Consider the following 13993-nt stretch of genomic DNA (forward strand, 5'->3'; position numbering starts at 1 on the left):
ACTCACGCATGATTAACTAACTTCCAGCTGCATTATCTTTATTGTTGCTGCCGACGCACAAGCCAGCGCTCAGCACGACTTGCGGATCCCAAGCTGAGCTGGCAAGGCTGCCGCTTACAGAAAAGGGCTGTTTTTTTGGTTTTTTTTCCTACGAGAGTTGTGGGGTTTGGGAAATTTTATTACTATATTTATTTTTTTGCGTTTTATTATTTTTCTATTTAAGACGCAACACGCGCTTGCCTTCTCGGGGGCCGGACAAACACAACCGAACAATAACCGACAGTACGCCCCGACCCACTCCATGCCACACGGAGGGGGAGTCCCGGTACCGGGAGGCGGTGGTGGCGAAAGCCGGCACCGGGGCGGAGGAGGCGATGGGGGGAGCCCCGACGAGGAAGCGGCTAAGGCCGGGCACCAGGAAACGGGAAGGAAAAGGCTAAACCCAGCAGGAGCCGCACAGCGGAACACATTCACCCCCACACTCCGGCCGGGAACGGCCGCCGCCGGTAGTGGGCCGGGCACACGTGCGGGCGAGGCGGCGCGGCGGCGGGCGGGCACGTGCGGCGCCAGCACCTGGCGGCGGTAGCTGCCGCCGGGCGGGTCGGGAGCGACGGAGGGAGGCAGCTGCCTCTCGCTCCCTCCGCGGCGCCGCCGCCGCTGCCACCGCCCCGGTGAAGGGCGATCAGAAGCGACTTACACAACCGACCGCCCCTTACATAAGCCGGGAGCCGGGCTCGAGGGGACGCTTGCGGGTCGACCCCCGCCCCTTCGGTCTTTCCCCTTTCCCCTCCCACCGCTATCCCCGTCCCCCACTCCCGGGAGCCGCCCCCCCTGCTGCAGCGGTGTGACCCGCCCCCTCCTCCCTCCCTTCCGTCGCCGTCCCCTCCCAGGAAGGAGCCGGAGTCGGCAGCGCCGCGGGTCCAGCATGGAGTAGGGCGGCCCGGGGCCGGCGGCGCCGCGCGGGCATGGAGCTGGGCCCGGGGCCCTGCGCGCTGACCCCCGCCGCCGGGACCGGGTCCGCGAACGGAGCCAGGTCCGCGGCGGCGGCGGGGGGACCGTGCGCCGAGATGCTGCAGGTGGCGGAGGAGGCCTTCCGCGGCGGCAACTTCGAGCTGGCGGCCGAGATCTACGGTTCGGAGCTGGCGGGGCTGCCGCAGCCCGAGCGGGGCCTGTGCCTCCGCCGCGCCGATGCGCTGGCGAGGGCCGGCCGCATGGCCGAGGCGCTGGACGCCTACGGCGCGGCGGCGAGGCTAGCGCGGCTGCGGCCCGAGGAGCTGCGGGAGCTGACCGAGAGCTTCGCCCTCAGCATCCGCGACAAGGAGCTGCGCCTCCCGCCGTGGGGGAGCGGCGGCGGCACCGGCGGTGGCGGGGCGGAGAGCGAAGGGCTGGGAGACCCGGCGTGCTGCCGACCCCCGGAGCTGTTCGCTTGCCCGCTGTGTCGGCGGCTGCTGTGCGAGCCGGTGACCCTGCACTGCGGGCACACCCACTGCCGCCGCTGCGCCGAGACCGGCGACTGCGGCCGCTGCCACCGCCCGCGCCGCCCCGGCGAGACGACCTCCGGCGCCTCGCAGCCATCCTCCGCCGGGACTGCCTGCCCGCGGGTCAACGTGGTGCTGGGCAACCTGCTGCACAAGTGGTTCGGAGCCGAGAGCCGGGCGCGGCGGCTCCGCGCCGAGGGCGACGCGCTGCGGGAGCGCCAGGAGCTGCCGGCCGCCCTGGAGAAGTACAACCAGGCTCTGGAGATGGGTGAGCGCCCGCCGGGGGGGGGAAGAGGAGGAAGGGGGTGAGGTCCCCCTTCACCCGCAGCAGCCGGGCGGGGCGTGTGCATGTGTGTGATCTGTAGTGAATGGTGGGAGAGGGCGCCGAGGGGAAGTTTAGAGAATGAACCCTCCCAGTGGGTCTTCCCCCCGTCCTCCCCCCAGTGAATGGCTATTTTTGTTCCACTGTTATTTCTGCCCTTGCTCAGAAGGTGCCTGGCGTTGAGCTGCTTGCAGTCGATGACTCATTATGCAGTATTTCTAGAAAACCCACTTTCCTATTTGCGGGAAAACACATTCTTTAGTAAAGGATACGCAGGAACGGTTGTGTTAACCACCATTGTGGGTTCGTGGAAGAAATTAGTGTGTGGATCGCGATCGTTCACTTACGTGCGGTTGCACCTTCGGCACAACGTTGCCTTTGAAAACGTTTAAGGAAATATTAATGAGTACAAAGGCTGAAAGAATTTCCTTTGTCTTACGCTGTGCAGAAATACTCGAGAGGTAAACCTGCATTTTGACTTGTAGAGATCGTTCGCCTGCCTTTTGAGGGTAATCTCTTTATAGGCATGTAGTGTTTCTGTGTGCAACGTATTCTCTGAAGAGCCTGGGTTTGAATAAAAATGGCATTGCCCGCCTTCCTCCTCTGCCAAACCGATGGCGGGCATAGTTTATCAAAACTGGGTTGTTTTCAGTCTCTGCGCCGAGTAGTAGGTGGATCCTGCTCGCGCGGTTGTAGCCTTATAGTAATGGTTGTGTGTGTACTGCGTGCTTCTGGCTTGTTTGCTCTGCAAGCGGTGGGGGTGGTACAACACCATGAGTATCTGAAACGCCTAGAGCTGGGAAGAGCCAGGATCTCAGCAAATCCCCCACGATCTGCCACTCCTCCAGCCTTGAGCATGATAGATGTCTGGTTTAATTGAGGAGAAGGGGGCAGAAAGCCTTGGTTGCTTTAGCAGAGGTGAAATCCTGTGGGTAAATCTCTTCAGAGGACAAATGTGGAGAAAACTGCTCCTTTGTGGAAGGGCTCCTTCCCTACTTGGAGTAAAATTACTATCCTTGTTCCTAGTTTTTACAGCTAGGGATAAATGGCTCTGATTTTTATTATTATTTTGCTGGCTGCTGTGGAAAAAAAACACACAGTTACCCCAGTCCCTGATTCGCTTCCATTTTTTTGCTGTGGTTGCGTGATAGGCATCAGGGAAGAATTTGGGATAGCGTAACTAATGCTGGCTGCAGAAACCATTACTTCTGCTATTTATTCCACTTTTCCAGCTAGATGTGACAAGTTTTCAGTTAGCTGAGTGTCCCTGTAAAACTATTATGTGGTTTAGCTGAAGTAATCTCTATTAAAGTAGGGCAGGATGGAGAGCCCAAGAAGGAAGGTGAAGCAGAGGGAGGGGGGAGGCTTGATGTAGGTCAGTGGTGGATACAGTGGGTTTTCAGTTGTGGTGTCCCATAATGTTTTAGGTTCAGGGTCTCTCTCCTGGGGAGAGTAGCCTCTTGTCAATTAAATAAGTGCTTGACATGATTTTTAGAGAACTCTGTGTGCTTCTTGCTGTGCCTGCACTGGGAGGGAAGAGTGTATGTAGTGTGGTGCTTCGTGTTCTCGCACAGTCTGTCCTTCCCCTTCCTGTCCTTGGAGCACGTACCTCCAGCCCTGGCTGCTGTGCATCAGGGTCTTGAGATAACTCCCTCACAGTGTACTAGTTTCTGTCTTTCCCAAGTACTTCCTGTGATTTCCCAAGTACACTGGGAATCTCTTCATAAACTGTCAGTGACTCTAAAATTGCTTACTAAGACTTCTATTTTCAATTAGAATTAAAAAAAAAAAAAAGGTAGGTATCTCACTGGCTCTTTAAATCCTAAAACCATAGACTTGTTTTCCTGTTTTGTGTGTGCTGATGCCATTTCTCACAGCTCAACCTGCTGTCTGAACTTCATGTTCTGAAATTCTTAACACGTGCTCATCAGGTACTGCCTTTTGGCTTGCTGGAGTTGCCTTCTTGCTTCCCAGCCAAGTACTGCAGTAAATAAGGAGCGGGGGGGGGGGGGCGAGGGGTAAGGAAGAAAAACATGTTTTCTAACCGTTCAGTACTGCTTAAGTGTTAGCATATGGGCAACTTGAAAGGCTTGTGAGCCACTGTAAGGTATTTAGGACTTCAGTGCATTAGAAAATAAGTGTTTTTTTTAACCTCCGCATGCTTATGTATTACTACTGAGAGTCAAGGGCATGGGTATCTTTTGAATTTCTTCTTAGAGACTGAAGACACATGAGTACATTGATTATACAATTGCTGCATAAAGTTGGGTAAAAAAATTCCAGGCTTCTTGGCAGGACACAAGGTTCAATGGGGTTTTTTTACTGGTATTTCTTGTGCAGTACTTTGCTGCTCCAGTTGCAACAACTGGCTTTGTGTGATGTGAGTGCAGGTTTTCCAGTTCCAGATTACTTCCTCATTCTGACTTGAAACTGTGTCTTCTGATTTGCGTTTTACTTCTTGAGGTGCTTCAAGTACAAACTGTAAAAGTTGCCTGTCATGTAGCCAGTACACTTCCAGCACAGTCTGGAGTATCTGCTCCTAATCTCGGGTTTTAGAGGAGGTCTGCATGCCTTCAGGTTGTCAACTTTTTCCAGTTTAACTGGTTAGTCCTGCAAAAGCTTACTCTTAGCATGTATGTTCATCTTTTGTCTTTTATCAGATCTGCAGTACCACTACTGCTCCTGTGTTAGCTCTCATAGTCTCCTATGGATTCAAGTGTGGTTGTGTAGGTTTTTTCTGTTCTTTTTAACAAAATCAGTTTTACTATGTGGTCCTTCTAGTCCCTTTGAGATGTCCACAGCTTGGTGATCTCTGCTGTTTTGAACAAAGTCACTGGCTCTTTCGCTGCTGTAGACATCGGAGTAGATCCCTCGTTATTGCAGGGTATCTAATTACCACAGCTTCAAAGCAAACACATGTCAGGCTGCTTGAAAGGAAGTGCTCGTTTCCAGCTGGATCGCTCTTCGTGCCAAGCTTTATGCTGCTCAGCCATCATAATATCAAGGATTGTCCAAATCTTGCTATCAGGGCTGTTTCCCTGAAATTTAGAGAGATGGAGTGTGAGAGGTGGGCTTCCTCTCTGCCATCCCTTATCTCCTAACTGGTCTTCTGAATATATGAACTCTTAGGTCAATTAAACTGAATTATGTTATTATATATGCATGCAGGGTTGTTTTTTGTTTGGGTTTGGGGCTTTTTTTTAGGTTCTGCAGCTTTCTGCACCCCTTTTCCTCTTACCTATTTTCTGATGGAGATGTTTTTTGGAGGGACTGTACCAGGGAGGAGTACAGTTGCTTTTGTGTCTCTAGGCTTACAGACACCTGAAGGCTGTGTGCCTGAAACTGAAGGAAGCTAGATTTCAGTGACAAATTAACGTGGGTGTGCTTTTGGGAGTATATGGCTGTTCCTTCATTGGGAAGATGATGAATAGGGCTTTTTCCAAGTACCATGCATAACTTTGTACAGCCGAAGAGTGTATTGTGGCAGGGGTGGGAGCACAACAACAATGTTCAGTCTTGGGGAATATTATTTATCAGAAAATATTGTCTTATGCTGTCCAAACAGGAGCACATTGTACACTTTGTGCTAGTCTGCTGGTTTTAAAGTTAATGCTATACAGCTCTGAAGGAGACCCAGCTCTCTTGGGGGTGAGGGTGTGCTTGTGGGCAAACACACAAGAGTGTAGGAAGGTTTGGCTGGCAGCAGCTCATGCCTTCAGCCAGCATTTCTTTCTGCCCTTTGTACCAAGCTTATTAGCATCCTGTGCCTTTCCTGTAAATAAGGCTGAAGATGCCTGCCCATAGGTAAAAAGCCCAGCCACGCAGTCGTCTTGCTGCTGGTGTTTTGTAATGGCGCTGGTTCCCAACCTGTGTTGGCAGGTGTAGGTCTTGGGTGGTCTCTCAAGCCTGCATGTGGGCCTGCAGCCCTGCTGGGAAGGGCCATGTGCCTGCCAGGCCCTAATCCCTAAAGAGCTGCTTTGGATGGGGAGTGATAGCCATGCCCTGGTTTCTGCAGCACCGTGAAGCAGGTGTTCAGTTGCCTGCTGTGCAATCATGTCTGGCTCCCAACAAAGTGGCACACATTGTATCTGGACACCAGCGTGCCAGGATGCCCCACTTCTGCATGAGGCATGTTAGCTCTGGTGTGTAATTACCCACCGCTGCAAAGTCTGCCAAATTGCTCTCTGGAGAGCATTGAAAGACACAGCAATCCTTGGAGTGGTTGTGTTTACTTCTGGTGTGATGGGCTCTTTCTGAGCAGAAATAAGTTTTCTTAGGATGAGGGATAGCTGATGTGTGTAGCTGCTCAAATTGCCCAGCATTTTAATTTCCCTCCTCAAGGGATTCAGAGTAAGCATGTAGGAGGTAAAGCTCAGTTATATCAGAGTTTTAAAACCATAGTGAAGGATAGATACACGTGCAAAGGGGGGGGTTTATTGCAAAGTCATCAACCTGTGTCTCTGTTTCCAGTGGATAAAGGATGGTGCAGGAAAGGCCAGGGAGAGGAGACGTATTTATATGAAGCCTGATGTAGTGTCAGAGGTAGCATGCTGCAGGACAAGCAAGCGAGGTGCTCCAATCCATCTCCTTCGATTGAGAGCTGCTGACCCCCAGCCCACGAGGTAGTGTTTGTGGTATTGCTAGAAACAAAATGTAGGTGCTTTCCTGAGATTTGGTGGAAAGAGGGGTATGTGTCTTTCGGCCAGACCTTGAAGAAGGGTTTCTTCCCTCTCATCCCAGTGAGTGTTCACCATAAATTGGCCTGATCCAAAAGAAAGCTTAGTGTGGCCACTCAGCATTAGTGTAGTGGTCAAGTGATTAACAGAAACTTACCTGGTGCCTTCCAAATTCTCCCTTCAAAACAATTTAAGGAGGTAGGCCAGAAGGTTGTAGAATAGGGCCATAAAGAGAGCATCAGGCATGTGCGCATGAGGTCTCAGGCCAAAATAAACCTGTTCTCAATCAGACTGAGCCTCTTTGGACAGTGTCATGCTGGTTCCTGCTCCCCAGCTTGCTCACTGGACTGTTTTGAGTAGCGTGCTAGGAATTTGCCTGCTCAGGGTCACCATACCCCCATTGCTTTCCCATGCCAAGCATTGAGTTTGCATGGTGGGAAGCTTGGTCCTGCCTCTGTGCTCCTGAGCATGTGGACCGTGCTTCGCTCAGGTAGCAGATGGGATGTTGACCTCAGTGTAGAGTGTCTGCAAACCATTGTGGCCTTCTTGTCCTGTCCTATCTCCTCTGGTTTATACAGTTATTCATGTTGGTGTTCTTGGAAACAAATTCAGTTATACAACTCTGGTGTACTGGCTAGGTGGGTGAGTAGTTGATGAGTATCTTTGGCTTTTCCTTCCCTTCTACCTCCCCTCTATATTGGTAACTCTTAACAGGTTAAAAAAAAAAAAGCCAACAACCCAAACCAAAGAAAACCCAACCAACTAGCAGTGTTGCACAGAGAAAACAAGTGCGTCTTCCTGCATTCCTTGGCCTTCCATTTTATTAGTTATGCTGCTGTTTTCTGAGAACTTGGACTCCTTAGCAGTGTGCTTGGACTGAAGTTGTGGTTTTTCAAAGAAAACCACTTGAGAGCATCCACATGCACCTCTATATATGAATTATCATAGAACCACAGAACAGTTTGGGTTGGAAAGGGCCCTAAAGCTCATCCAGTTCTAATACCCCGGCCATGGCTTGGGACACTTTTCACTAGTCCAGGTTGCTCAAGGCCCCATCCAACCTGGCCTTGAGTGCCGCCAGGGATGGGGCAGCCACAGCTTCTCTGGGCAACACTTTGTGTCTTCTTTTATACAGTATTTCAAGAAGATAGATTGCTGTTAGAAGGTGAGGTCAGTTGTATTTTTCTGATGCGGTAAAAAAGAGGTTGATAGAACCTTCCTTCCTCACAGGATCTTGGGAACACTTTCCAGTTTTCGGTAGTAAAGAAGTAAGTCTTTGATGTTGTGTGAGCCATAAGAGAAAAATAAAGCCATGGTAGACAGATGTCGTAACTCCTAGGACAGTGAATGGTTCTGTCATTTTAATAATTTATCTGAAGAATATTTAATTTTGTAGCTCTTGAAGGAAAGTGTGACTTCCAAGTGAAGAATGAGATGTGGTCTTTCTGAAATTACATGCTATGAAAAAAATAGATGCTTGCTGCTTAGAGGATTTGTGCTAAAAAAAGGAACTTTCCCATCCCTCTGTAAAAATTGCCTCTTGTAATCTGCTTAAAGGCTGTCTCCAAAACCTCTTTGTTCTGTTTTACATGAGCAGAAAAATGTGTAAAAGTAGAAGTCGGTGTTACTTGGAGACTGTTGCAGTATTCCGAGGGTTATTTTTAAGTTAAAAGTATTTTGCAGACTTGTGTCCATCCACCCCTCTTTGGTTTTTTTGTGGTTTTTTAGTCTTTTTTCTTTTTTTAACTGAGGTAGTGCTTGAAAAACAGTAGTAAATACTTAATATACAATACCACTGGAAACATGTCAGGTATCTGAAGGGGGGCTATAGGGATGCGGGGAGGGACTCTTCATTAGGGACTGTAGTGATAGGACAAGGGGTAATGGGTTAAAACTTAAACAGAGGAAGTTTAGGTTGGATATAAGGAGGAAATTCTTTCCTGTAAGGGTGGTGAGGCACTGGAATGGGTTGCCCAGGGAGGTTGTGAATGCTCCATCCCTGGCAGTGTTCAAGACCAGGTTGGATGAGGCCTTGGTTGGGATGGCTTAGTGTGAGGTGTCCCTGCCCATGGCAGGGGGTTGGAACTAGATGATCTTAAGGTTCTTTCCAACCCTAACTATTCTATGATTCTAATTACTTAGGAGCAGGGGCTCATACTACTGATTAGCAAAGAGCTTGCGTTTGAAAGCTCACATCATGTAGTTGGGTCTGTGGAAGTTTTGCCTGCCTGCAGAGGGTCTGCTGAAAGCAGAGGCTTTGCAGGGCTGCAGGACTAGAGCCATGGGGGCAGGAAGCTTACCCATCACAGGCATACAGGGGAAGAGGCATCATTTTGTCTGGTAGGCAGTCTTTGAGTGTGGGGTGGTTTTTTTAAAGTAGCTAGCATTGCTTATGTCACTTAGTTATGTACCACTTAAGATGGGGTGAGTATTTAAGCATTTACCCCCCACTGTATGTAACATGGATGTAATTTCCTATAAATAGTTGAACTACTTCAGCAATTCTAGAAAAAGAACGATACCTGCGTAGCAGAAAGTCTGAAGAATTTCTGAAGTCTCTTCAAACAGCATGTTCTTTTTCCTTTGCTGTGAGAAAGTATAACAGGATGTCTTTTGCCTTTGGAAGAAGACATTTATAGAACCGACTTGTGCTTCCTAATCTTAGTAGGATACTGCACCACTCCTTTTCTCTTTTACAAATACATGAAGTGTTCAGCTCTATTTTGGGACAGAAGCAGTGAGGTAATAACTGAGAAACAAGAAGGTCCTTTTTGTGACTTGCAGAGTCAGAAATTCTGGGCTGAAATAGGCTTTACCTGGAGAAAGGGAAGGTTATAGAGACCTGAAGAGTAACTAGTAGAAAAAAGGGCAACTAGGTTATCACTGGTAAAGTCATTATGGTACAGTATCTGGCTGCAGGTTGATCTTGTTAGCTATGATCATGGCAGATCTACTTAGCTGGTCCCACCTGGCTGAGCAGCACAGCAGCATGTCTTTGGGGTCTTACCGAATCACGGGTTCATGTGCACCTAGCACAGCTCCCCGTTTCTAGGGAGGCTCAGGGCCTTTCATTGGGTGCTTTGGCAATCAGGCAGGGGTTTGACCTCTTGAGGTAATTTTGTCTTGGTGGTTATGGCTTTGTACTTCACTCTGTAGGCATTGTGCTTTGGGACAGTCTCTGTACCTGCTGTTTGAGGGGATGCTTCGGTTCTGACTGAAGCTTTGGAGTGAAGCCTTAACTGAGCCCCAAACTGAATGGTGGGACAACTAGTAAGCACTGAAAAAGAGTCACACTTGTGTACTTAATGATTTTATTATACTAGTGCTGAGCATCCATAGATGCCTGGGATACGTCACCTGAAGCAGTACACAAATGTCTAAAAGATAGGGTGGGAACTTAAAATGTAGGGAGGGGGTGTTGATCTGAGAGAAAGTAGAATGCATCTAGCAAAGCACTGCAAGATAGGATTTGGATGGGAGGGAGCAATGATCTAATACGTTACAGTTAGCTCTAAACTGAGACATTCTTGCATTGAGGATTTTGGCTGTACCATGCCATTCATTACTTAATGGGTTTGTAAAGAAGATTATCATTGGTTTTGTGGTTGCGGAAATGCAAACTAAACCGTAGGTTAATGTAATCAGTCTGGCATGCTTCTTCCTTTTGAGGCTGTATGTACAACACGAAAATGAGGGTGCAAAGTTAGCTGCGCTTTCTTTGTAACAGCTCTTCTTCCAGGTATCAGTATAACTTCCCTTAGAGTGCTTCTGAGTAGTGATGGGAGTAGTGATTAATTGTGCTTAGTGGTGATGACAGTCCAGCTTTGAATAATGTATGAAACTTCACAGCTGAGGACTTCCTGAGCCTGAAATAAAAATGCTTGGAATCTAAAGCATTTTGTCCAGCACACAGGAAAAAAAGTGTTCTTAAGTCTGGGATTTTGAACAGCAAAATACAGAGGCCTGGAGAGAAGTTAGTTCAGTCTTAAAATAGTATGTTCTTAAGAATAATCCAGCTAATCTGTCACCAGTGTGTTGCGTTGTTGCTTTTTTTTCAGTCGAAGTAATAATAAAAGGGAGTTTCTTCATGTCTCCCTGTGTTCTCTAGACCAGAGAGCACCTAGGTAAGCATGTCGCAGGGCAAAGCATGTCCTGTATATCGCCGCCAAAGAGGAGGTGACATGTTTCATTACACTGGCTGCGGGCAGCATGAGGAAGGTCTTTGCACTTGCAAGCCGGCTGCTGTCTGGTGGTGCAGGCTCCAAGCAGAGGATGGTGGTACCCTGCACTGCTGGTCCTCATCACTTCAGCCTTTATCAAGAGCTCCTAAACTTGTACTCTGCTGTATCTGCCAGCTCTGGTCACATGGTGAAAATAGGTGTTATATGTGCCTGCACAGTACTGTTTGCAAGTGTCTGTTTCATAATAACAGTGGAAGGGTGTTTGACTGCAAGAGGGGCTGAGGCATCTTTCCTTGCATCCCCTGTGCACTAAAACCTTTTGCACGCTTCCTTTGGGGTCTTTCGGTACTTAACTACCTGAAGGCTGCCAGTGATGTATACACAGGGAGTGAAAAACCATGTTATTCAGAAAATGCTACTCTTTTAGAAAAGTAGTTATTAACCATAGAATCACAGAATGGTTTTGGTTGGAAGGGACCTCAAAGATCTCTAGTTCCACCTTCACTGGACACCTTGCACTAGACCGGGTTGCTCAAAACCCTGTCTAACCTGGCATTGAGCACTTCGAGGGATGAGGCATCCAACCTGTTCCAGTGCCTCACCACCCTCACAGTAAAGAGTTTTTTCCTTGTGTTTAACCTGAATCTTCCCTCTGTCAGTTTAAAGCCATTCCCCCTTGTCCTGTCGCTACATGTCCTTGTGAAAAATCCCTCTCCAGATTTTTTTGAGTTCCGGGGATTGGGGCAGCCAGAAATCCAATTAAGGCGGACTGAAAAGTGAGGAAATGTGGTCTTGCTGATGGCAAGTATGCCATAATGTGCATTGTCCCTCTTAAACAGTTTAGAAAGTAGACCCTGTTTTTCAGGGTGGAATGAGGTTTTATTTGAATGTCCTGAATGTCTTTACTGCTTCTGCTAATTATTTCATCAAGTGGGCTCCTCTATGCCACACCCCCCAACCAAACAGCCCCTGTGCATGGACTTGTCATACTTGTATGAAGGCTGGAGGAGAAAACTAGCTTCCTATATCATCTTGCTAATTTCCCACTGAAATTAAAATAAATGTTTGTTTTTTTAACCTTATGAAAAGGCTTTCAGTACTGACTTGTTCATAACTGAATGTGTAATATAACAAAATAGGCCAAGTTTCTTTCTTACTCTCTCAAGGGGCAGAACTTTCTTTAAAATGTAAGGAAGATTTCCCCTGAAAACCTGTGTAGACTGATTCTAGCATAACACGACGGTGTTTTTGTGATGGCGCTGTTTCAGTTCTGCTCATGCATCCAAGAAATATGCTTAGGATTGAAATAGATTTGAATAAAACGTGCTTTTCTAGGAAGAAACACCAGCTAAAGAGGATTAGGGAGTTCTGGCAACTTTAAGCTTATTCTTTCTGTGTTTAGTTCCTGGACTAAACCTCAGTGGTAGTTTATTACAATAAAACTTTTACCGTCATCTGTGGTCATTTTGGTGAATTCCTTTAATTGATCTAAATGCCTTTCTGGCACAAGGAGATTATGGGGAGTCCTCCTCTCAGCCTCACAAAGTCAAGCAGCAGAGGGGTTTGGGTGTTTTTTTATTAAAGAAAACCCCAACAAAACCCCAACTTGAATGCTTGGGCATATCTAGAAAAGTAATTTTGGGTGTTAGCTTCTGCAGAAGTAACAGCAGGATCTAACAAATGCAGAGGAATGCAAAGGTGGTGATGTGAGCGGAAGGTTAAGGAGTTTGGAAAATCCTTGCTGGCAAGCACGCTCAAGGTAGGCAATACTTGGTGGTCCCAATGAGGGTCCAGGAGGTAAAGAGCCACCAAGCCCCTTGGCTCTGGGCACTGTCTGTGGTGGGGTTTGATGCCCTGGGATTATGGCTGTGAGGGAGGGAGCTGCTTGGGAAGGCTCCCAGAACCAGCAGCTCTCAAGAAGCTTCTGTGTCCCACCTGCCTGGAGCCACAGATCCTGGCAGCATCAGCAGTGGATCCCTACTGCTGACTAGAGCATAAATTCTGCTGTGCCACTGCAGGCTCCCAGAAGAGCTTGATTCCGGAAACGCCATTCAGGAAATACCACATGGTATTGTGGAAACAGTAAAATTTCTATGCTTTTTATTTTTAATTTGGCCTGAAATTTTTTTTTTTTCTCTCTAACTACCGGAAGAAAGAATGGGTGCATTATTTTGAAACAAACTATCAGCTGTTGTGTGACTTTTTCCCCAGATTAACTTTACAGTTCTCATAGCATGCCAGCATGTATGCCTTTGAGTCTTCCCCTTCCACCTTCTGTGACATGATTTTTTTTTTTTCAAGCACAAGCAATAGAACAAGAGGTAATGGCCACAAGCGGCACCAGGGGAGGTTTAAACTGGATATTAGGAACAATTTCTTCACCAAAAGGGAGGATGATCAGGCACTTGGGGAAGTGGTGGAATCACTGTCCCTGGAAGTGTTCACAAACCATGTAGTGAAGCCTTCAGTGACATGGTTTGGTGGTGGTCTTGGTAGTCCTGGGGTAAAGGTTGGACTTGGTGATGTTAAAGGTATTTTACAACCTAGTTGATTTCTATGATAATCATAGTGCTTATAGAAACCCTGTAGTTATTTAGGTTGTAGCTGGATATTAACTTTTTCTTCATACTTCTGCACGTACCCTAAATTGGAGTCATCCAGCTGATGCCGCAGTTCCACTGACAGAGAGTAGGAGGTGTCAGTCCACCTAGCCTTGCCCTAGGACCAGCCACAGGCTATCCTGGGATGGTCCCATGGGCAGCTGGAGGCTGGCAGAGATCAAGGGATGCATGAGCACAAAGCTGGTGAGGTTTCAGGCTGTGCTGTTGGTCAGGGAGTGAAGTGAGCTTGAATGGACGCTGCTCCACCTATGGCATCTTGTCTTGGCTGCTTCATCTCACTACAGAAAACCTGTTGCAGTATAGTCTCATAAACACTGCTCTCTGGCAAAGCTGGTTTATGTTTTTCTGTTCTTAAATCCCCTTTCTCTCTGTTAACTAAACATTCTTTGCCAGTTACTCATTAGGATGGGCCACACCTTATGCTTTCTGATTGAGACTCCCTGAGCAAGAAGTACAAGCCCTGAATACGTGCAGCTCTTTCTAGTTTGCCTTGGGGTTGCTTTTTTCAGTAGCTTGTTCTTTTGCCTTTGGAAAAGAGCCTTTGAGCTTTGCTTTGGGAGGATTTGCAGCCTCTGCTACACCATTGTGCACTGCGGTGGCTTTTTTTGGTTAAAGCTTTTGCAGTGAAGGCAAGATCCCCCAGAAGAGCAGATGAAACTGTGCTCTCTGGTCTGCTGAATGTATGAACTGTGCTGAACTGTGTATTGAAAAGTGC

The 13993-nt window shown here is 48.0% G+C and overlaps 1 protein-coding gene across 2 annotated transcripts in view; it reads left to right on the forward strand.

Annotated features, from left to right (window-relative positions):
- Window positions 1–869: 869 nt before the first annotated feature.
- LONRF2 (LON peptidase N-terminal domain and ring finger 2) overlaps window positions 870–13993 on the forward strand; it is a 37414-nt gene continuing 24290 nt past the window's right edge. Inside the window, exon 1 of one of the 2 annotated variants that reach the window (XR_009744454.1) lies at window positions 870–1746. Coding sequence is in view for 1 of the 2 variants with exons in the window: in XM_061459667.1 (XP_061315651.1) it covers window positions 966–1746 (781 nt within the window). In the remaining variant the exon portion in view is untranslated. The remainder of the gene's footprint in view (window positions 1747–13993) is intronic. The other variant, XM_061459667.1, reaches the window with a different exon arrangement.

The sequence above is a fragment of the Pezoporus flaviventris genome, unplaced genomic scaffold (genome assembly GCF_033815535.1).
Source record: "Pezoporus flaviventris isolate CSIRO_AGI_PZ_B2104156 unplaced genomic scaffold, CSIRO_AGI_Pfla_v1 ptg000030l, whole genome shotgun sequence".
Taxonomy (NCBI): Eukaryota; Metazoa; Chordata; class Aves; order Psittaciformes; family Psittacidae; genus Pezoporus; species Pezoporus flaviventris.